The sequence below is a fragment of the Phycodurus eques genome, chromosome 20 (assembly GCF_024500275.1).
Source record: "Phycodurus eques isolate BA_2022a chromosome 20, UOR_Pequ_1.1, whole genome shotgun sequence".
Taxonomy (NCBI): domain Eukaryota; kingdom Metazoa; phylum Chordata; class Actinopteri; order Syngnathiformes; family Syngnathidae; genus Phycodurus; species Phycodurus eques.
In genome coordinates this window covers 13,156,492-13,180,930 of record NC_084544.1, presented here as the reverse complement: position 1 = coordinate 13,180,930, position 24,439 = coordinate 13,156,492, and the positions used below count along the sequence as shown (strand labels likewise).

At 41.8% G+C, this 24,439-nt stretch overlaps 1 protein-coding gene across 4 annotated transcripts in view; it reads left to right on the top strand.

The window, feature by feature from the left end:
• The window catches only part of rbms3 (RNA binding motif, single stranded interacting protein), a 308,492-nt gene that overhangs the window by 192,959 nt on the left and 91,094 nt on the right, over positions 1 to 24,439 (top strand). For all 4 annotated transcript variants that reach the window (XR_009767246.1, XM_061664510.1, XM_061664511.1 and 1 more), the window contains exons 5-6: positions 8,699 to 8,856; positions 15,497 to 15,576. Coding sequence is in view for 3 of the 4 variants with exons in the window: in XM_061664510.1 (XP_061520494.1) it covers positions 8,699 to 8,856; positions 15,497 to 15,576 (238 nt within the window). In the remaining variant the exon portion in view is untranslated. The remainder of the gene's footprint in view (positions 1 to 8,698; positions 8,857 to 15,496; positions 15,577 to 24,439) is intronic.

Below are 24,439 nucleotides of genomic sequence, written 5' to 3'. Positions count from 1 at the left end.
TGTACGTATTTGTATTCTTGGATAGTGTGCATGCATGGAAAAGCTACAAAACTAATTTGCTCCTGAAGGGAGGAATATAGGATTGTTCTTCTTATTTCTTTACAGACTAGACAGGACTGCTTGAGGGAGTTTTAGGAGGTGACTGTAGGTTGAACATCCAGTGTGTATACCGGTAACTGTGAAGCCCTGTAGAGCCAATTATGCATCCAGCTAATCTCCTGAGTAGGCTGTATTGATGGAAGTGGGAGAACAGAAGAGAAAAGAGCAAGAAAGATGCCCACAGTGGAATGAATGAAGGTCATGGATTGATCTGGGGGAAATGAGAAGCGTATAAGAAAATTGTTGACAGCAAGGAAAGTTGAAAATGGAGAGTTGCGTGGCATGAAGAGCGAGTTTGGAAGTGGGAGGCAAGGCCACTTCTCGCTTGAACACGGCAATCATTCATCCATCCATTTTCTACCGCTTATCCGAGGTCTGGTCACGGGGCCAGTAGCTTTACGGGGACGCCCAGACTTCCGTCTCCCCAGCCACTTCATCCAGCTCTTCCGGGGGGATCCCGAGGCGTTCCCAGGCCAGCCGAAAGACGTAGTCTCTCCAGCGTGTCCTGGGTCATCCCCGGGGTCTCCTCCCGGTGGGACATGCCCGGAACACCTCACCAGGGAGGCGTCCTGGAGGCATCCAAATCAGATGCCCCAGCCATGGATGGATGGATGTACTTTGAAGAATCATTGAAGAAATAACACTTTGCTCCAATTTTTATAAGTGTACAACTTATATGTATAACAGTGTAAATTTACTGTCCGCTTGAAATATCTCAAAACACAGCCATTAATGTCTAAACCGCTGGCAACAAAAGTGAGTGACTAAACAACCAAGTGAAATGTCCAAGTTGTGCTCAAATTGTCAATATTCTGTGTGCCTACCGTTATTTTTTTAGCACTGCCTTAACGCTCCTTGGGCATGACGTTCACCAGAGCTTTACAGGTTGGCATTGGAATCCTCTTCTACTCCTCTATGACAACAACATGCAGCTGGTGGATGTTAGAGGCCATGTGCCTCTCCACCCTCCATATAAGGATGCCCCACAGATGCTCAATAGGTTTTAGGTCTGGAGTCCATCACCACTACCCTCAGTTTGTTTCGCAAGGCGGTGGAGGTTGGTTTGGGTTCGTTGTCATGTTGGAATACTGCCTTGCAGTCTAGTTTCCATTGTGCGGGGATAATGCTCTGCACCAGTAGTATTCAGTTCAGAAAAACAACAGTCTCTTTTCCTACACGTTGGCGTGTACAATTTAGGGAAAGACAATCTATGCACACTGTAGACAAAGCACTGTCAGTGTTGATTGAACAGGAACCCCGCCTGACTTTTAGTAGGATGTGGATGTGTGTGTATGTTTGTGCATCTCTTTACTCTATGTGCTCTGTGATTGACAGGCGACCAGTCCAGGGTGTAATCTGCCTTTTGCCTGAAGGCAGCTGGAATAGAAACCAGCTCCACTTTAACCTAAACAAGATGAACTATAGAGAGAATGGATGGGTGGATTTTCTATTTATTTTTTTTTATTTCTTTGCCACGATGCCAAAATTCTGTATTCATAAAGTACCTCGATACCGGTACTGAAACAATACCGTGGCAAAAATCTAAAACATTAGCAAAAGCAGTGGAAAAAAAACAAGTTCAAATACTTTTATTTTTATTAATTCAAAACATTATGATAAACTTGAAAATATATGGAATAAAGAAATTAGCCTATTCTTACCATTAGTTATTTTTTAATTAATTCAATGCCTGTGTTATCATATATTATATGACGAATATTTGTTTGTGTGTATATGTATGATGAATAGTCATAAAAAAAATATTTGTTCAGTTTCTTTTTCATTATAATACCTGGTATCACTGAAGGCTGAATTCCATCCATTTTCTTTACCGCTTTATCCTCACAAGGGTCGCGGGCGTGCTGGAGCCTATCCCAGCTATCTTCGGGCGAGAGGCGGGGTACACCCTGAACTGGTCGCCAGCCAATCGCGGGGCACATATAAACAAACAACCATTCGCGCACGCATTCACACCTAAGGGCGATTTAGAGTCTTCAACAAAAGCTGAATTCTATTATTAAATATAATTTTGGTTATTTTCAAGAAAACCATGGAAAATGCCTCGAGCTAGGTATCAGCTCTTATATTAAACTCTTATGAGCTATTTTCATTGTCATTCATTTGTCCAACCAAAGGTACCTTTAGTTGCACCTGTCATTAAAAATGAACAAGAAACTGAAGAAACAAGGGGTCTAATATTTTATCCATGACTATACAGTTATGAATTATTTCTATTTCTATATGTATACATACTTTATTCATACTTAACCATTCATTTCAAGCTTTCAAGCTTTTTTTCTTGAAGCTTTTAGTGTGCAGTATTCTTGTACTTGACTGCATTTGTTTTCTCCCATTGTAAACAATATATTGTGCACCCACTCAGTGGAGTGCTGTTTTTCATCGCGTACGGCGCCACAGCACTTCTTCTCAAATTCCTCGATTTCTGGAGTGGATACAGTGTAGCCTGCATTGGGGTTGGAGTGCTCCAAGGTGGGCTTCCGTGCAGCGCGCACCCACGCTAAGTCGATGCTATCGAGCTCCTGGTAACTCTGAATCTCATGTGCATCGAATGCCGTGTTTCTCTAACAGCACAGGACAGCATGTGTCCGCAGAAGCAGGGGCTAGCTGGCAGTTTCAAGCCGTTTCATTCTTTCCGCTCCCACACAATTTGTCGGAAGACAGCCTGTCATTTGTTAACTCTCAGCTTTTTGGGTACTAGCCTTTAAGACACCGTACGCTGTCGCATAGTGCTCTTATTTTGTGTTGGCTATGGCTGTGTTTCACGTCATAATGACGGAGTGCAAGGCTTGGTTAGGGTTATTGTCGTTGACCACTTACATATGCTCTCATGATGTGTTTACGTTTCGAATATTATTGTGTTTTGTTTCATGTGTCCCATATTCATGTCGTCTTGCTCGTTAGGTTTTCGTTTACATCTGCTCTCGTTAGCCCTGTTCCTGTGGCTACCAATCACCTCCCTCCAGCCACTCGGGTCTTGTCCAGGTGTGCCTCGTTGTCTCATCAGTTAGCTTGTATTTATTTCCTTGGGTTCTTTGAGTCTGTGGCTGTTCATGGTTGTTCCTGTCACATGTCCCTAGTTTAGTCACGCATCCTGGAGAGATTTTTCCATGATCTGCGTTTGCCGTTTTTGTTTTTTTGTATCTATTGTATTTTTTGGGGGAGACTCCTGCACTCCCACCTCGCCTATCTGCTTCCCTGCATTCAGGTCCCCCGCCTTTTGCCTCAACACCACGAAAACCTGCGACTGTGACATATTCACAGACCAAATAATGATTCCCAATAATGATTATTGAACAGGTTTAACATTTACCATTGTCAGCCCAACTATTTTCTGAGCAGGTTGGGGAGGACAAATCTCTCTTAACACACTCCATACACAGCAGGTCCAGGATAGTCTTTTAGAGACAGCCAAGAATATTGCTGCTGATTTTTATTAGAAGTGGAGGAAATGCTCAAATTGGGCCTGATTATTATGTTTTCTGCATTTAAGATGAGGTTCGTTGTCAGAGCTTCAAACAGTCCAATTGTCTCTTCACAAACAGAACAAATCTTATCTTATTTTTTTTTAAATACTGCTCTTCAACCATAAAGAAATGCAGAGGATCTACCACCATCATGCGTCCCAACACACGAGACGTCAACACACATTGCAAGGAGTTTTAGTTGAGTTAAAGAAAAGAAAAAAGACAGCCCGCTTTTAAAAACTCATTGCAAGACCTCTGTAAAATTTCAAGTCAGACAATTTTTTAACATCCTGTATGAGAGCGTTTTTTCAGATTGCTGACTCGAACGTTTTTGTAAAAACGTTCAATATCAGCACTTCAACTTTACCATTATTTTTATTTATTTTAGTACATTTAAAAATATTGGTACTTTGATATTCTCAAACAGCTCTGCCTCCGCTTAACTCGTGCTTCCCGCGGAGCAGATCAGTAAAATCCACTGACCTACAGGATCTACTCAACGTTTTTTTTTTCTTTGGCTTTGTTTTCCATGTTATGTGATTCTTGATCTCACCACAGAATGGTATCTTGAATGGGAAGCCAGACAGTAACAATATGATGACAACGAAAACCGGAAATACTGTAGTAGTTGCTGATAGGAAAAATGGACACTCTGTCCTGGTAGCTCAGTAGTGCAGCAATGTCATCAGCAACGTGAGATGTCATTCGCCTTGTTTCTTTGGTTACGTTAGGCAGGAATTCTTTTAGGTCCGATGCCGCAAGTGTTTTTTGATTCTCAGGAGTCTTTGGATGCTTCTTCAGGTATAAACAGAGCATGGTGTTGAAATGAAAAAAAAAACAGCTGTGAGGCTGTCAGCTCTAGCGTGGGGGCCATTCGTCAGTGATAGATGATACATCCCTACAACTGCCCCGTCTTCCTGCCACATACACAGTTGGATTTCTCCTGTTCCTCCTGGTGGCAAGGTGAAAGAATTATGCTTATCAAAGGCCCAGTCCAGCCTAGAGCCTTCCCATTAACCTTCTATAACAGTGGTCAATGGCAAGGGCCCAGACAACGGCAATTCCACTGGTGTGAGCAAATACCTCTGGGGGGAAGAATTTGACATAAATGCATCTTTCTATACAGTACATTAGATAGAATAGGCATACGTGCATAATTACTTCAAGATTGGCTATAGACTCACATGCACACACACTTCAATTACGGATTTCATTCATAGCCTGACAGCAGAGTGTACGCCGAGGCTGACATTAAAGGAAATTAAATCTCTTTATGGAATGTGCCAGCCCGTCTCACCTCCGGTTAAGACGCACCCATTTCCACCACCGCCACCCATAATCTACTCATCTGGGTGTTAAGTGCTTTGTAGCATGGAACGTCATCAAAGGGAGAATTTAGCGAGGCGGCCGTGCTTACATGAAGCTCGCTTGTGATAATCCACCCGCAAGCCGAGCACCGCTATTAACACACTTTTTTCGCATCCTTTTTACCGCATATGGACTAGACGGTGCTTCATTCATACGCACATAAACTCTCATATAGCTAAGTGTGTAAATCTGTCACAGAACTAGTTAAATCAGATGAACATTGGAATGACATAATCCTGAAAAAACATCCACAAAGCCCAGCATTCCCAAGAAAACTGAAAGGAATCCTCAGCTGCAAGTCTACATGCACCAAATGTAGTAGAAGAGCAGCAGGGTACATTCCGTTTTTATGGGCAGATTTAATGAAGCCTCATTCATTTGGTGTTATCCAAAGTTGAGTTTTTGTTGTTGTTGTTTGTTTGTTTTTTGCATCTGCATAAATGTGATAAATCTGTAGTAGAGGAGGGAGCTACAACCCCCCACCGCACCCCATATTCACAACAGACACTGACACTCTCCAGGATTTTAATCAAATCAGAAGTGTCCCTTTCACATAAGATGGCTCATTAATCAGGGGAGTCTCCACTCTTCTCTAGTGTGTTTTTTATTTTTACATTTTAGTGGTACCAACTCCTTTTCTACACTTCACCTTCTTATGAATGTTACTTAAAATATTGCTTGTGCTTGTATTGTGAAAAGTGATCCAAAATCATACCAAGTTATTGGATGGTCAGCCGTCATCTGGCAATGGATTGTGTTCAATTATAGAGTTGTTGGAATTCACTCATTAGTCGTGAAGAGTTGATATGGTCTTGCTAGTCTGGTTGAAAGGTTACTTAAAAATAGAGATCTACTCTAAACCGAGACATCTTTGTTGTAGTTTTGTTTATAAAAAAAAAAAAAAAACATACCATAGTCATTTTAAGTAACGTTAAGTGGTTTCTTCCATCTCTCCACTTTTTGTCTTGCTGCCTTCTCTCAACGATTATGGGCAACAACTGAGTAAATATAACTACTCCATACTTGCCTTTTTCCCCACCAGTTTGCCTCTTTAGGATGCATGAATTGCACCTCATTAGATGATAGCAGTTTACCTATTTCATGATCTTCTTTTCCAACACCCCTTGGATTAGACTTGGAATATATTTGACTGTTGTCTGAAGAAGTTGTTACTAATTTTGTTAATTGAAAGTTCACTGTCACGTTTTTTTTTTTTTTTTTTTTTTTTTTTTTTTTTACACATTTGTCTTGTGAGCTTGGTAACTGATTGACTTGTCTGGCTGAACTGCAGGGCCCAGCTGTTCGGCAGTTGGTCTCGCTGGGCCCTCTCCTACCTCGGGCTCAAGCCTCAACCAGCTGTGCAGTGTTACCTAGCTAGCAGCAACCTCAGGGCACTGCAATTAAAAACACGTTTACATTATCGACCCAACAAATCTTTGTCTCAAGTTTTAAACCTTACAATTAAGGAAACAATCTGTAATGATAACTAAGAACAGCTTAAAGTGTCAGTAAACAGACCTAAAAAAATGTCATGTAACGTTGACACACCACAGAGAAGAGCAATATTAACAAGCCTGCCAAATTTGAATGAATAAAATAAATTGCTAAGTATATAAAATCTGCTTCAAAACAAAAGGGACACCCCTCAGCTCGCAGACAGTGTGGGCGTGTCAAAGAGATGTGCCAAAAGGAATCAAATATACTGAGGGGTGATAGCTTATACGTTGTAAAATCAGGTTAGGACGCTCAGCTTCCAAATTGAATGCTTATTGTGGACTATAATCATAAAAATAAGCACACAAGTCAGCTTACCCACGTTGTTGGTGACAATGTCACAGCCGCACACAGCACCGGGACGGTAGAAGGAAGCCTAGGTACTTTGACAGTTGGCAATGCCCCACTCACTAGTATCCAGTTACAAAGCCGTGTCGTCGCTGGTGAAAGTTGACATAACTATCCTTTGTAAAATGTGCACTGCAGAATTGGGTGGTGGTGTTGATGTTCAGCTCGCCATCTGTGCGTGTCTTTAAAAAGTGAATCCATTGCTTTTTTTCATTTCATTTTTTTGGGGGAGCTTAAATAACGTCACCGAGCTGTTCTGTAAAATGAGGCATCCAGCAAAGCTACATTTAACATGTAGCCATCGTTAGCTTGCTAACTGCTCGCTGGGGTGGAGAATGGGCCTTGTTATGGAAGCTAAGCACCGCTAACTCAGAACTGAGCAGCATAGCCAAACGAAACGACATCGCTTTGTCCTTATACAGTGGGGGAGGGAACTCACGCTAGAAAGTATACGCCCCAGCCCCGTGATGTCACCAAATCAGGAAAATTCAAACGGTGCAAAAGATGCTTAAGCTATATCTCAACAATGCAGCACTATATTGTTGTTTTTGCATATGTTTTCAGCACTTATCTTCAAACATACTGTATTGAATGTATTTCGAAACAAAACATGGATAGGTGCTTTGTGCCACTTTAAGTCATTATAAACATACTGTATGTAGTTTTTACAGTCATTTTTTTACTACATTAAGAAGTAAAAAGTGACCTAATCCTAATGTGGATCTGGGAGAGCAGCGGATCATCATTGGTAGTATTATGCTAATATGCACACACTCAGCGTATCAGTGGTGCTGTTATGATAATTGACATATGAGACTGTCCAATGATTGCGTTAACAGTGGCTAATAAGCCAGCCCATGACTGTACAATCAGAGGAGGAATCAGTGTAGGAAGGTGATAATTAATTTTGATCGCACTGTGTGTGGTGTGCTCCGATAATCTCCACACAGAACACCACACACATACGGATTCTAGAATCCAGTCCATCAACACTGAAATCTCGCATGATCAAACGTGATCGAGCAAAAACGAAGAAGAAGAAAGACTACCGCATATATTGCACCAATGTTTCCCATGTGCTGCTGAAGTAACTGGAGGCGAGAATGTTGTGGAATAGTGTCAATTAAGACTTGCTTTGGAAAATACTTCTTGCCGTCTGGTGAACCCTCTTATAAAAACTACGACATTGGGTGGGACATTTTTATCTATGGCTGCTTCCTTGTTCCTCAGTCCGGCTGCGTCTTGATTGGCTACATTCCGTTCCATGTCACAATTTAGGACGTCATGAATTGGGAGTCGTCGGCCTTTTTTGCTCGCGAATATTAAACATGTTCAATATTTAAGATTGTCTTCCCCGACCTGTTTGGACCCTATTGTCCAGACAAACTCACTCTTAACCCAACTCTGACCACAGGATAATCTTATAAGACATAAAATAGTCTGACGTTTGTCGTCCTCGGTCGGGATCGGGACAAAAACAGCCCTTTATTTATTTATCTTTATGTGTACACCAGGCCTGACTTATGTCTTTGCTGGACATCAAATCAAATTAAACTTCTCAACAATAGGAATAGCCCTGGTACTAAAACACTCAATTATTCCTTACTATTACCCAACGGCGCATAGGGAATATACTGTAGGCCTACACTTTCACTTCTTCATGAAGCCTGCCTTTGTAATGTTTCACATACTGTACGTTGTAGATGAATGTGTTCCTCTTGCCAAATGTGTGAGTTCAACAAGCGTTTGGGTGCACAGTTGACAGCTTTACTACACTCTATGGGGAGCTCGTGACAAAGAACCAATGCGTATTTCATGCTTTCTGATTGTAATGCATTCGTTCTCACCCCTTTGTCTCTCCATTCTCTCTTTTGTGCCTGGTGTTTTACACTCTGGCCCTGCAGCAACAGGAGCAGGACCCTACCAACCTGTACATCTCGAACCTGCCCGTCTCAATGGACGAGCAGGAGCTGGAGAACATGTTGAAACCTTTGGGTCATGTCATCTCCACCAGGATACTGAGGGATGCCAACGGAGTCAGCAGGGGAGTTGGCTTTGCCAGGTATGCTGCAGCATTTACTTATTTGACTGAATTCTTCATACAAGTTTGTTTTTCTTTTTTTATATTGCTGCCACTTGCAATGGACTTATTAATTAATGGTTATTCACATTATTAAGACTCAAATTATACTATTATTGTATTATAGAGTGCACATCCATGGATTCAGATAATTAAAGGTTCTTATTGTATTGTTGCCAGAGCCCATCCCTAAGTAAGTATATTACCTTTTCTACTGTTATCACTTTGGCTTGTTAATCTACAGTAACCACTCTGCCATTGTCATTAATTGCGGCCACAAGGGGAGCTCAGTGACTGGCTATCATGCAGAGATTTTATTTATTTTTTTAAATCGTCCGCTTTGTTTAAACTTTCCTTCCATTCCATCCAGGCTTGCACCATGGTAGACAGAAGCACCGATAATTAATTAAACGCAATAGAAGCATATGCACAGGCAGCCCTGCGCCTTCCACACATGCACCAACAGGATAGAATAGAATATAATTTCTAGTCTCACAACAGCAAAATGGACAGTAGTAGAAAAATGAAATCAAAAATATTTCTGTACATATTTAAATCAAAGACTGTGCACCACCACGTGGCAACTGTACATGAATAATACATACTATATATCCGTAGATACTATAATACATACTATATATGCAGATTTCTCCACTGTGGTGAATCAGGCCACTATTATATGTGGATAAAAATCTGATATGCATCAGATATCTCTCGTTGTGTCTGCAGTGTAAGTAGACAGATCTGGGATATGGCCTACTATAAGCTAAATTACTAACAATGTTGCAGTGATTTGACAATTATTTGAGTACCCACAATTGATACAGTGCTGTTGCTGAGGAGCATCTGTTGACAAATGTTCCGATCTAATCCCTAAGTATCTCTTTGATACTTGCTGAACTCACCTGGTCTCAGAGGTTATGCTGAGCTCTCACAGAATGGCATATTTGTCCCAAAAATATTTGTGCCAAATTGCACAACCTTGGGAGCATTCCACTTTAGAGGTTCCGCTATATATACATTTGGGAGTCTGTGTTACCTGTGTCAACAGCTGCTGGAGGTTGGTCCACGAGGAGCATTAGAGAGTAAACTGAGCTAAGTGTTTGTGGGCTGATCCATTACCGTTATCAGAGCCCATTACTCCAGCCTGAGCACTAATCATTGCAGACAGCAGCACTTGATGCCATTAACCAGCAGCACAGAGAGAAGCGGATGCCTGCCTCACGGCCAGCCTTGCTCGCTCAGCCAGCGGCCGGTAGCTCGACATCCTTAGCGGCCGCCACACAGTCTGGCTAAGCAGTTAGTTTCCCCATGAAACGAAACCACCTGTCGGCCTTATTGACTCCAAGTCTACCCACCTGTTTTCTGTCTACCTGCCTGCTTTTCTGCTGGAAAAGAGAAGGGGCGACACAAGAGGAGGCAGAAAATGAATGGCCAGAGGGGCCTTGAGGAGCATGAATAAAATAATGATTGCGAATGGGAAGACTCTGCAAATCACCATTGAGAAAATCACTGAAAATTGGGGAGAAAAGTCATGGATTCAGACAGATTTTATCGCGCAGTGAACACTTCCCACCCAGCGATATGAGAGAGAGAATTTTTTTTTTTTTTTATAAAATGGAAAAACTCCACCACATAAATCATTGCTTTATAAAAATGTCTCTCTCCAGACACGAGCAACACACAGACAGTTCAATGCTAAGATTTCAATTTTAGGTGAAAAAAAATTGATGCAAACGAGAGTATATAAACCCTAGTCATGACTCGAACACTGCTACTGTACTCTGTATCTGCCACATTTACACTAGAAATAGTACTATATAAAATATTGAGATTGCAAATATGCTGGTGCAGTGCTCACGTTATAATATCAACAGGCAACCATCCAATATTGTTGCTTTGGTATCTGCAAGTACTGTAAGTGCGCTTGTGCACTTCATGAAACATTGAACTTGTATGGTTTGATGCCCTGTGATTAACTGGACACCAGACCAGGTTGCACCCAGCAGCTCACTTGATAAGGTAAAGCTGTGACAAAGATGGAAGGATGGATTAATATGATTTGAATTTATTGATCTATTTCAACCAAAAAAAAAAAGCATATTTTATTATTTCCTCATTCTTTTCAATTTGAATGAAGAGTTGCAACACTGTAAAGAATGGAGCCAACTACCTAAAGCAACCATAGATAATGAATGTTATTTACATTTTTGTATTCACTTATTTCAATACTTTAATTTTCTTAATGCTTAATGTGCTGGAAGGCTGTTTCTGTAAATGTCTGCTTCTTCAGTTGCACAGATTTTGTGGTCATGTTTTGCCCCCAATATACAGTGGTGCCTTAAGATCCGAATGACCCAACTCGGACAAATTTTTGCTTTGACTTGCAAGTGCAAACTTGTGATACGAGCGCCTTATGTTGGCAGTAAACTCATTTCATCTCACTTAACAATAAACAGCAGTTTAGCAAACAGTGAAAATGTAATCAAAAAAGATGTTTCAAGCTGCTTAATGCCACTCCCAGGTGATGTTTGCTGTTCTAAAGCGTTGTATATTAAAAAACAACCACGTAACTTTGCTTTGAAGTCTGCCAGATTAATGCTACAAATGAATGGGAAATGCCATTGATATGCTAATGGTTAGCATCGACATTAAAAGCTTTTTATCCAGGTCTTTGTGGGTCAGCTGGTTGGAGTTAGTGTAGATATTGATGGCCTCTCGTTTCGTATCGTGATGATATTTTATGTATTACTTTGCGATCCCCAACGCTAATTTATGACACCACAGAGCTAGTGCTGATAGCTGTCATTCTGAATCATATGCGATAATACAGCTGTATAAGAAAAAAAGTTTTTATATGCTACCTGAATTTGATTTATGCAAATGAAACTTTGCTGAAAGTGCATTTAAGGACAACGGGCCTCATTCACTAATAAATGCATAGAAGTGTTCTTACATTGCGCACAAGTTGAGCGTATACGCAAAATCACCGTCGGATTCATGACACTACAATTTTCTTTGCATCACCGTGCATGTTAATGAATTGGAATTCATTTTAAATGATGGCCCGTGCACGCAGCACTTTCAATCTGCATAAACCACGCCCCTATTTCACTATAAAAGGGCATCTGTTTGACGCATCTTAGCCAATGTGCAGAGGTAGCGTCACAAGAGATGAGGCTCCAAAACTTTAATAACTTTCTTAATCTTTATCCTATTTTCAAAAAGGTTGTATCAGCAGAAAGCTTGAACAGAAAATGACAACCTGTAACAATGACGTTAAACGTTTTTCCTTAATTTCAAAGTTGAATTCGAGAGTGCTGCACACAAAACATAGAAAAAAATTAATTAAGAGCAGAGAATGAACAAACCACTGCACAAGTTGTTAAACTAGATAGTTAGGGATAAATATAGCACAGCAAAGAGGCATTTGTAGTTGATAAAATTCCTGAAATTAGCATTGGAAGCAACAGAAAATGTATAAGCCATGCTGCTCAGAGTTTACTTCACAAGCAAGCCACCGGCGACGTACGGTATGTGCCTCTGATCTTTTTGACGAGCGTGTACTACTACTTATGTGTACTTGATCGATACAAAAACTCTGAAGCCTTGGATTAATGCGAGCGGTTTGATGACTTTTCAGGTTGCACAATCAGAACATGAACTCGCGCAAGCTGCTCGTTTTGTAACCACTTCCAAAACACATACAGCAACAGATAAACACTTACATACACACAGGATTTACAAGCACTGGAACGGAACGAGGCTAAAAGTGATGAAGTGTCCTTTTCACTGTTATTTAGGACATTAGCCAGCTCATTACCAAATTCCTAAATTTAGGAATTAAATTTATGAATGTCTGTACTACCAATACTTTGCCCATCTTGGGTAAAAGATGCCTGTTTGGTGTTTTTTTTTTTTTTTTTTTTTTTTTTTTTTCTCCCAAAAGCTGATCTTTCATGATTCCCGCGTACACATGGTCTGAGTTTGTACAAATTGAAGATTTGTGCGTCAAACAGGCATACGCACGATTTAAGCACAAATCTGTGCATAGGCATTGTGAGTGTACTAGGCCCAATGAGAGCATTTTGAGCATCACTTGTGGTTACCCTAACTGGTTAAGTGTCATTAGAATGGAGTTAAATCGACCGATACTGGATAAGCTAAAGATAGATGACGCTAGGAAGTGTGAAAGATGACATATTCTAAAAGTAGAGGGATGGAGAGAAGGTTGATGATATAGAAACGCTAGAGCAGAGAAACAAAAGGATGAGCGGTGAGGCAAAGAAAGGAAGGCAAGAAAAGAATGGTTAAAGATGGAGGAAGTGAGCAAGGTTGAAAGACAGGGAGGAATGAGAGAGCCGTCAAAAGGAAGAGGTTCAGACGGGCTGAGAGTAAGATGGATGGGACAGAGAGAGCGATAAAGAAGCTCTGTTAAAAAGAAAGAAAGAAGGATGACGGTGGAGATATGAGAGCATGAGGACAGAGAAGTGGGCGGCTGACAGAATGATAAGAGTATTCTCAGCGGTGAGAGCGAATAAAGCACGAGAATCTACAAAGCAATGAATTTTGCAAGTATATTACCATGAATGTCTCACTCCTGCTTGCGTTTGGAGACTTATTTTCTTTTTGGCAGGGTGAAGCTGAAAAAAAACTCATTCCCTGATTAAACCCAAGTTTCTCGATGAACTTCTCACTTGGTTAATCAAACTGGATTGGTTCTAATCTCTACTAATCTCTCAGATCGTTTTAGATGAAACACTTGGATGTAACTCTTTCTGGAGGGAATAACTAAAGTAACAGTAAGAAGTAATTGTTCTTCTTATTGTTTTGCCCAGGCACTCCCTTGACAATTGTGAAGTTTAATCAGAAACAGAATAATCTTTATTGGCCAAGTATGTTGAAAACACACAAGGAATTTGTCTCCGGTAGTTAGAGCCACCCTGCTACGTCAGCAAACAAGCCACTACACCAAAATATACATTTAGGACATTAAAAACACAAGTACGGATAGTAATTGAGCTATATAAGTGTGCCAGTAACATGGTAACGCCAATACAACAAAAATTGTGCAAATGGTGCAGAATTCTCTAGCACGTAAGTGGCCAGTAGTGATCAACAACAGTTATGCAAATACCGCTGAGTGACAAAGCCACAAGGAGTACGGTAAAAATGTCACAATACAGAAAAAAAGGCAACGTGGCACTATGGAAGTCAAAGTCAACTGATTAAGAAGTTAATGACAAGAGCGAAGAAGTTATTTGAATGTCTGCTGGTTTTAATGTGCATTGTTCGATAGTGCCCACCTGAGGGTAGAAGCTGGAAAAGGTGGCGACCAGGACATGGAGGGTCCAAGAGAATTTTGCCTGCCCTTATCTTAGTTCTTGCAGCATGCACGTAATCGAGACTGGGTAGGGGGGTACTGATGATGTCTATTTAATTCACCTACGAATGGCCCTCCATCCATCCATTTTCTGTACCACTTATCCTCACTAGGGTCGCGAGCGTGCTGGAGCCTATCCCAGCTATTTCCGGGCGCCTACACCCTGAACTGGTTGCCAGCCAATCGCAGGGCACATAGAAACAACCATTCGCACTCACATTCACACCTACAGACAATTTGAGAGTCTACAATTAACCCACCACGCATGTTTTTGGGATGTGGGAGGAAACCGGAGTACCCGGGAAAAAAACATGCAGGCACGGGGAGAACATGCAAACTCCACACAGGCGGGGCCGGGATTTGAACCCCAGTCCACAGAACTGTGAGGCAGACGTGCCAACCAGTTTACCACTGTGCCGCCTACAAATTGCCCTATTTGGTTTTAAACTCAGTCGATAAAAGAGCAAATGTAGACAAACGCCAATTCAGACCAATGAACAATTTTGTGTGAATTAAGCTAACATTGAAGACTCTAAATTGACCATAGGTATGAATGTGAGTGCGAATGGTTGTTTATATGTGCCCTGCGATTGGCTGGCAACCAGTTCAGGGTGTACCCCGCCTCTCGCTCGGAGATAGCTGGGATAGGCTCCTGCACGCCCGCAGACCTAGTGAGGAGAAGCGGAACGGAAGATGAATGAATGAATGAATGAATGCATGCCTATCCTCTGAGAAACCTCACACAGGCACAGAGAAAGCATGAAACTTCCCCACAGATAGGCCCAAGATTCAATCCGGCAACCTCGGCTGGGAGGCAGACACACTAACCATATGCGCCAGCATGTTGCCCTCATGTTATGCTACAGGGAATATACTTTTATACTGCTCCATTTTCTGTACTTGTATGTCTGTGTACATTCTCAGTCTACTAGATCATGGTAATCCGCAAAGGTTGAATCTAGGCAACTGAACTACTACTTCTTTGTTGAAGACATTTCCTCTTTAATCCAAAAAGCTTCTTCAGTTCTAAATTTTAAGTGTGAGACATAAATAGAGGGACTCTAAATGGAAAATTTTGAACTGAAGAAGCCTTTTGGATTAAGTGAAACATCTTCAACAAACAAGAAGTCTGGTTGCTTTGATTCAACGTTTGAGTATAAGACAGTTTGATGAAAAAACCTGATTAGTAATCTAATGAGTTAATGAAACCACTTATAATGTGTCCTTTTTCGGTCACAGGATGGAGTCGACAGAGAAATGTGAAGTCGTGATCCAGCATTTCAATGGAAAATACCTAAAGACCCCACCAGGAATTCCAAGTGAGGCTTTTTTACCTGACCTTTTTGCACCTTTTCACGCTCATGTAAAATGCATATCTTGGCCACAAGCAACAGTCTTTCTAATTATCTTATAATGATTGCTCAGATCTGCTGGACGATGTTCTAGATTGTGTGTGTTGTTGGCTCTGACTGCTGTCATTAGCGGTGGAGCCAAATAGCTGAGCTTTCCTTATGTCATTCCTTCTATCTATTTCCATTTCTCTCCATCTTTGGTCTTGCTACTTCTGCAAACTAGAACTTATCCGGCAAGGAAGAGAGAGAGAGAGATAAACCACTTAATATTCACCCTCATTCCTTTGTGATGTTCTTTGCAATCTTCCTAAGAGCTTGCACTCTCTTCTCTTTGCGCTCCTGCTCACCATTGCCATGTCCTCTCTCAAGCTGAGCAAGGGGAGAGCAGTCAGGGGGGGGGAAAGGTTGAAAGCTCAAATATACCTAGTGCTTTTTGTGGTTTTTGTTTTTGTTTTATTTTTATTTTTTTTCCTGCACAGCAAGTTGTCTTTTCTGTTCAAAGTCATCATTACTACTCAATATGCTAGAAACACAAAATGACAGAGCAATGGAGATGATGGACAAGTAAGGGGGTAAGGAAAGGCAGACTAAAGGTAGCAAAGAAAGAACCAGAGGGCAAGGTTTCCATGAAGGGATAAAAAGTGTCACTTAAGCAGTTTTCGTGCCAGCTACTGCTGAGCTCGAAGCCTCTTGCGCATCCCAGCAGGATGTGCCAGCCAGGCAAGGCCTCACCAAGGAGCTCTCCTTCACCCCTGGGGCAATTTCATTAACAATACCCACACCTCCAACTAGCGTCACAAAAACACACCTATATATTGCTTTCCACTTTCCAGTAATATCTCAGACAGTCTGGATTTCTGAAATGCTCAGCCACTGCATAGCCAGCAGCTATTAAAGGCAAGGTGAGTAGTTACATTGAAGTAGAGCCATAATAGGAAACCTTTAAAGCTGTAATATCAGACTGACCTTCACCTTTAAGGGCCTATCTGTCCGCTGCTCAGACTTTATGATTGTTAATGGATCGTTCAGACATGTGCTAAGCAGGCGGATTGACTGCCTCGACTTAAGAAAGCAATTAGAACTAGTGACATTGGTTTGTTTTTACGTCTAAATGTAACATCTAAAGTCACACAATTTGAATTCACCTAATGCTTATTGGGGCAAAAATGCCACAGAAGTCACCTACAACCTTTGCATCATGTGACATGAGACATCATCCAAGTTGTGAGACCTCCATTGTATCAAGGGATTAACTATGCGTTTTACGTTTTTGATTTTGATTTTTGCGGCACTTAGTGTTATTGAGGGAAAAAAATGTGCGAGAAAAAAAAAGAAAATACATCGGTATACAATTTACGTGATGTAAGCAAACTTTCATTCAAAGCAATAAAACTTATCAATCATTTGTTTTTACTCTTTACTAAAGCGGGATTGTACCAACATAATGATTAACATTTTGACCAATATTTAAAATGTCACATCTTCACATACTCCACACGACAAGGAACAAATGGCCATGTGTGTCGAGTTGACCTACGGAGCACACCACATACATTGTGAGTCTCCTCCCCCAAACCAAGACTGACCTGTGAGAGGCAGCATGGTGCCACAAGCCATCCAGCTGTTAGCTTACCTGGTACCTACATTGCTGTTGCAATATGCTGATTTTTATTGTGCTGAATGACTTTGGTGACTCGTTCTACAAGCTCTCAAAACAACCAGTTGCTTTGTGTTGGGCTACTGTGTGAGCTTCAGGTCACTTTCTAATTAGCAGTCTTTTCATTTCATGTTAAAATCACAGAGTTAGTCACTTGGCTAATCTCAGTATCCGCTATCCAGTATGTGGAACGTCACATGACCAAACCTAGAACGGAGGTTAGCAGACTTCCTGTGTACGGTCGCCAACGAGCATACAGTAACTAAGCTTGGTTAGGATGCATTAACCCGGCTTGGCTAGTGTGTCCTAACTAAAGGCCTCTTTATACCCCCGCGGTTGCGCGGCCGACAACGCCCGCATTGTATCACGTGACCGACGAATTGCCCTGCGCTGCCCCTCTGCGTAGCTTGACGCGCACACAGCAAAAATAGTTGCTGTGAGATCATCTCTCGTGATTGGTCCGTTTTAGTCACATGCTGTGGTGACGTACTCGGCGTGCCCCTCGGTTCTACCTACCATCTACGCCGCCGCCTTCTCAATCGATTTTGCAGCATAATTAAACGTACCATCTGGTCATCTAGGTGCCTTTGTTCTAGCAGACACTGTTCCACGGTCGCCATTGTTGTTTCTTTGTTCCTTGTTACTAAAAGGAAAGTAAAAACGGCTACCAGAAATGGCCCAAAAAATGAAGAGGAAACTCCACCCTGTGATGTTCTAGCCAATACCAGCCATAGTGACACCCCTGACTTGGAGGTGAACTGCAGTACATTTTCAAAACTGTGCGCGTGGTTTGCTCTCGAGTATAAAGGCAAACTATGCGCAGGACAGCCGCATTGTCAGTATAAAGACGCCTTAAGCCTTGTTGCATGAACTGAGGAAGTCTGCTCGGTTGAGAGGCGAAATGTCTCCGACAAACAGAACAGTCCAGTTGCGATTGATTCAATGCCGTGAGAATGAAATGACCCGGATGAATGAGAATATTCACAGGCATGAGCATAACTAAGGTTTAATGACATGAGAGTTTGAAGCCAAACCTGCTAAAATGTTGTTTTCTTTATACCCAGTGTTTTTTAACAAAAGTTAAATACATGTATATCCTTTTTTTATACCAATACGATATGATATACGTAAACATGAAAGCCTAAACACTGGTTATTGTCATCTTTGGTGGCTATGTGGTGACAGCTTGTGCTAAACACAAGACATTGTAGACGTTCCTACGGGTGCTTTGTCAGGTCTCCTGCTATAGGTTTCTACCATTTACCCAATCCGGAAGGAAGTGCTGGGACCTTTTTTGCCAAATGCGGAACTAGTTTTTGCATATGCCGGATTGACCACTTTGCGATCATAAATGTTGAACAAGTTTAACATAAACACTTGTCGGCCCTGACCGTTTTTCAAGCTGATCGGGGAGGAAAAATCACTCTTAGAACATCTCACACCACAGGATGATCACTCAGGATAATCTTGAAGGGGCATCCAATAATAGGGACTTTGTTGACTATTACTTTGGGTGAGAGATTGTGTATACCCTGGAGTAGTCACCAGCCATTCGCGCAGCATATATAGACAGATTACCATTCACACTCACGTTCACATCTGAGGACATTTTCGAGTCGTCAAAGAACCTAACATGCATGTTTTTTATAAAACTTACTCGAGTGCAGGGAGAACATGCAAACTCCACACAGGAAACCCTAACACTCACCATAACTAACCCTACATTTTAAATCTTGAAATATAAGGCAATTAAACCTAGGATTATATGTGTCACACATTTTACTGAGGGGTGAAGGGCCCCTTCCATAAAGCATGGACAACATGAAACCTTTAAGGTGCGTTATCTATTTGAAACGACTCTCAATACGTGACAAGATTGATGTGCTGCTTGAAAACAATTTGGCTGCATTTGCTGAAGGATGTTATACAGTCGTGCTCACTATTATTGGCACCCATAAAGTTTAAGAACTAAATGTGGAGTAGCTCCTGAAGAAAATGAATCAAGTGAACCAACATTTTTCTACAGAGAACCTGTGTTTGATACAAAAGAACAAATGATAAACAATATTTATGAGATCTGCCATTGGGGAAAAGAACCCTGCAAATGTTCCAGAGGTTGAACAAATTTCAAAGGGAGAGTGGGAGAAAATACCACCTGAGAAGTGCAAAAAGCTTAAAGATGGACACAAAAAAATGTCTGGAGGCTGTCATCACTGCCAAAGGTTGTGCAACCAAATATTAAGGCGGGGAGCCAATATTACTTTGGACCTCCAATTAAGATATCTTGATGATATAAGTTTGGTACATTTCCATTTATTTCTAAAGCTGTTACACAGGTTATACAAAAAAAATGAAAGGGTGCCAATAATGGTGAGCACGAGTGTATGCTTGCATTTATGCATATAGGAAGGGAGGATAATACGATGGAACCTCTAAAGTCAAGAGGCATACGCTGTAGGACTCTGGTCCAATTGTTCAAATTTGTTAGGCTTCTGGAAATAAAAATCTGATTAGGGGTCACACCAACGGCAAACAACTCGTAACAAGTCTTTATTAATGTGCTGTACATCTATTTAAGCCATATTAGACACGGGACATCTGCCACTGTTCATGTCTCCTTGTCTATGGATATTTCACTGTGGATCAGACTCAGATACCCTCCTCGACTTCTCGAGCAGCTGCTGCCAAAGGTTTTTTCAAGAGCAGCGTTTATGTGTTTATGTGCACATGTTGTTTCAGTATGTTTGTGCGCGCTCTCTTAATGTGCACTTTCGACTTGTTCCTTTTTGGAACACATACCATATACTACTACATTTGTGTGTGGAGAATGTCGGCGTGTGTCATGGCGGTGGTGGTATTTCCCCAGAGTCCCTCGCTGCACAGGGCAGCTTCTTCATCCATCATCTTTTGAAAGGTCCGATGCAACTCCTGGGAACATGCGTGCATGCACATGTATAAATGTGTGTGACAGCCATGACCACAGCTCTCTACTAGCACACAAACCGCATGAGCATAAATACAGTCATGCTCCACTAACGTTGACCCCAATGGAATGTCAATGCACTATATAATTTGAATGTTTTTCCCACCATTTAGCATTTGAAATAGCAAACATACACAGCAGCTGCTGTACCGCTGCACACACTTATGGTATAAAATCACACTTTAAACTTGCATGATTGCCCATAAACAGAGTCTTCTCATGCGTATTCACTAAGCATCTCCAACGCAGACAGTATCTGAAAAGCATCTGCATCTCCAACTAGGCTACTTAGTGTCGGAACTCCTCCATTCATTTTTACCTGGAGGCAAATATTAGTTCACCACTGAAATTGGGAGCAAGAATAAGTAGTCAACAAGATATTGGTGGGAAGTCGATGCTTGGTAAGTGTAACCAGACATCCATTTTTCTGTCTGACTGTAGGCTACTGTCATCGGTCACTTTGGGTGCAGTTGGGTGGTCTGAGTATCAGGAGCATCAGCGATTAGTCATTATGTCACTCATTGTGTGAATATGTTTAAAACATTGGAATTTTATGCCTGAATCAGTCTACAATATTTTAGCCCCATTATAGGCCCGATTTGCTGACTTTCCACATTTGGCTTGACGTATTTCATCAGGATGACAAAACATCTTCTAGTGTGACATAATCCACGACCAGCAATTTGGCACTACGATAGCCCTACGATGCCAAAATGCAAAGTCTAGCGTTTGATTTTTTTTGGGATTATCTTCCGTGTAGTGTGAGATATCAATGATAAGCCTCTGACATAGCACCTTGATGTCAATCAATTGGATTGCATCTCACAATGGCGCCTTGCCTCCCTTGATTCCGTTTTTCTTTTTTTTTGGGAGGGGGAGGGGGGGGGGGTTGGGTTTGTCCTGTCCGGCTGTTAGGTCAAGCAGAATGGAAAATCTGTATCCTTTTCATGCTGGAACAGTTTTACTATGTCACAGTGGAGCTTCCATTGTGGTATTATTGAGTTTATTGAGAATCAGACTGGATCAGTCGAACAGAACAAAGTTTCTAGAAAGGAGAGAGAAACAAAGACAAAAAACAAAGCACTAATTATAAACAGGATGAGAGAAGTAAATCATTACAATATCTACAACAATGAAACATTAAATATGAGTGCTTGCATAGGGCTGTAGTGCTACACCCCCACTGAGGGAAGGACAGGACAAGATAGAACAGGACAAGGACACGAGAAGAAGCATGCAGTACAAGGGTCGTGAACCCGACTGTACAACTGAAGTGTGGTGGCATTAATTATGTGAATTATAAAAGTCTACAGTACAAGAGTATGAGTGAGGGGATTCACACGCGATTGCATATTCATGAATTATTTGTCGCAGTAAGTGCGTGACCCCCACACCCAGTGAAAGAGTCCTAGGGGTGTGTGTCTGCGGATACATTGATACCGTTTTACATGCACAAAGGCTGACAGAAATGTTCTATAATTGCTGTGGCCGCACCGCGGTGGCGGAGGACCCCACCCAATCAATCGAGGGGCGGGATCAGGCCCAGGGGTCCACCAGAGAGCAGCCCGGCGGACGGGACACGTCCCACACCGAGCAACATAGGGCTGTCCGCCGGCCCCACCGAGGCATCCCGACAACTGGCCACCCAGTGGGGACCGCAGGGACCTAATGCCACCCCCCCCAGCCAAACCCAACCCACCAATCGCCCCCCTCCACCCACAGGAGAGCAAGACGCCCCCCAACCCGCAGGGCCCGCAATGCAGCCAGTCCCTGCCCAGCCCGAGGGCGGGAGAGTGTCCCTTGTGTGTTGGAAAGGAGAGCGCTTAGGGGCACCCGACAAGGGAATGATAAGGTGGGCTGGGGGGGGAACCAAGGTGGGGTGGGGATAAGGTGGGCTGGGGGGGAACCAAGGAGCAGCCGCTGGCCTTGATTGCCACTGTCAACATTTATTCACGTGCACAAATCAATGTTGCCGAAACGTAAAGATAATGAATCGACAAAATGTCGGTTTACGGCAAACATTAGTGCTAGCACTAACTAGCTTCATAAGCTCTTTGTTGCTTGCTTGCTAGTGTTTTTAAAAGTATGTGAACATTACGTCAAGCTCTCCTTGAAAAATGGACGGCCCAAATAGTCCTCTCTGGCGCACCCAGGGACAATACCGCACATTTGTTGTTGTTGTTGTTGTTGTTGTATTTTTTCCCAACACAAAACATTGCCGTAGTCACACTAGTGTTGTTGTTGCCGCTATGGTAACAGTTTTATCTGGTAGAGTGGACACGTTATCCAGTCCCGGCTTTTTTTTTTTTTTTTTTTTTTGGACTATTAGAAGCCCGTCATTGCTGAGAACTTTGGTTGAATTCCAAAATGTATGACTTTAGAAGCATTCTATTTAAGACTTTCCACTTTGAGCAATATGAAAGTCAAAATCTAATTGGACTCTTTCAAATACTATAATTTCCTAACAATTGTCAATTGACTGATTTAATCGACTCATCTCAGAACCTATTTATTTTTGGAAATTCTGTTTTTTAATTTAGTTCGAGTTTAATTTAAGAACAGAACAATCATAAGTAAAAAAAAAAAAAAATAATAGTATTGATGTTGGCTGTCCCTGGCCATTCATTCATTCAGTGCAAGTGCATTAACTATGGGACACCCTTATATTTACATTCAACTGTTAGAAGAAGGATCTCCACTGAACGCTTGTTTATGCATTCAAGTTGGACAGTGCTCACGTGTGGATGCATGTAATCAGCTATCCAGGTCAGGGTTGTTCACTGATGCCTGGTTGATATGAGCGGTGCGTAGCTGTCCAGCACAGCCGTCACCGGGGCCCACTCGAGCCTCTCTGCTGTGCACACGTCTGATTTGGATTCAGAGAGAGGGACATGATCGATAGCTCTGATGGAGCGCTACAGCTGTTTAGCAATTCAGTGGAATGCAGCGGCCGCTGTCGCTGTTGTCGGACCATGATCGCGCATATACTTCCGCAAAGATGGGATCTCTTGAGCATGTATGCTCCAAAGACTTTGTTGTATTGTAAGCTCTGTGTTTAGCGATTGATGGTCTCGTCCAGACAGAGCAATCTCTGTTTAGAAAAATGATCCATTTGTTATGTTCAGGTGAGCACAAAGAGTTATTCTTGTTTTTCAAAGCATATGGATTTACTCAATAGACAAAATAAATTAAATCTTTGAAATGTGACTACAGCAATAAAACACACTGAAGTGAGACCAACAGGGACACATTATGATTTACATTGCAACCCTGAGCAATGGGAAAGTCAAAGGAAGTGCAGATAAAAAGTGATTTAATCCGCTGGCTCCGCTGAGCCTGATTAAAGCCTGTCATCCAACAATGCATTAAACAGCTTAGAGACGACACCTTATGCTTAATGTAATTCAAACTGGAGATACATTAGCCTTTGCTGTGTTTTGGCAGGTGAGTCATCTGTTGTACATCTCATAGTATTGTTGAAAGTTGGCAGAGAGAAAATTGAAATCATTTGATACCCTGTATATACGATGCTGTCAGCAGTCAAACAAGAGCTAAACGAGGTGTGCTTTAAGACTTGAGGGCTACTCAATGTTGCGATATATATTTGTATTTATTTATATATTATGATAGCAAATTTTTTCAGAACACTTAATATTATACATGAAGTATGTATATCGTCTTTGAGGTAACAGACTTCGTTCGGTCTGTGACTCCGGTCCGCGCTCTTAACCAGACCTCAGATAACAAAATATGTAAAAACAAAGAACTTACTATTACTGCTGACCTAAATGTGCTTGGACGATCCACAATTTCAGGGTTTTCCTGAGTATTAGCCATCTTTCTTCCTCTCCTCGGCTCTCCTCACATAGTTGGACTAGCATTAGTAGCCTTGCTCCACTCACCGGAAAAAGTAGTCCCATGACATGCGGTTAGAGGCGGCCTGATGAACAAATCTATCTTCAATCAAGGCTTACATTTTTTTCATCAACTTTAAAAAATAATATTAATTTTATTAAGTTTGGTAGCACTGTGAAATATGAATTATATGCCCATAGGTGGAATGGAGGCACAAAGTCTGGGTGTCAAAAAGGGTCGTGTCGCAGATTCTGCAATTTCTCAGGCGATACAGGATCGAGGAGTTGAAAATTGTCCCAAAAGTGTGATCGTGATGTACTTTTTTGGGGTCTGTT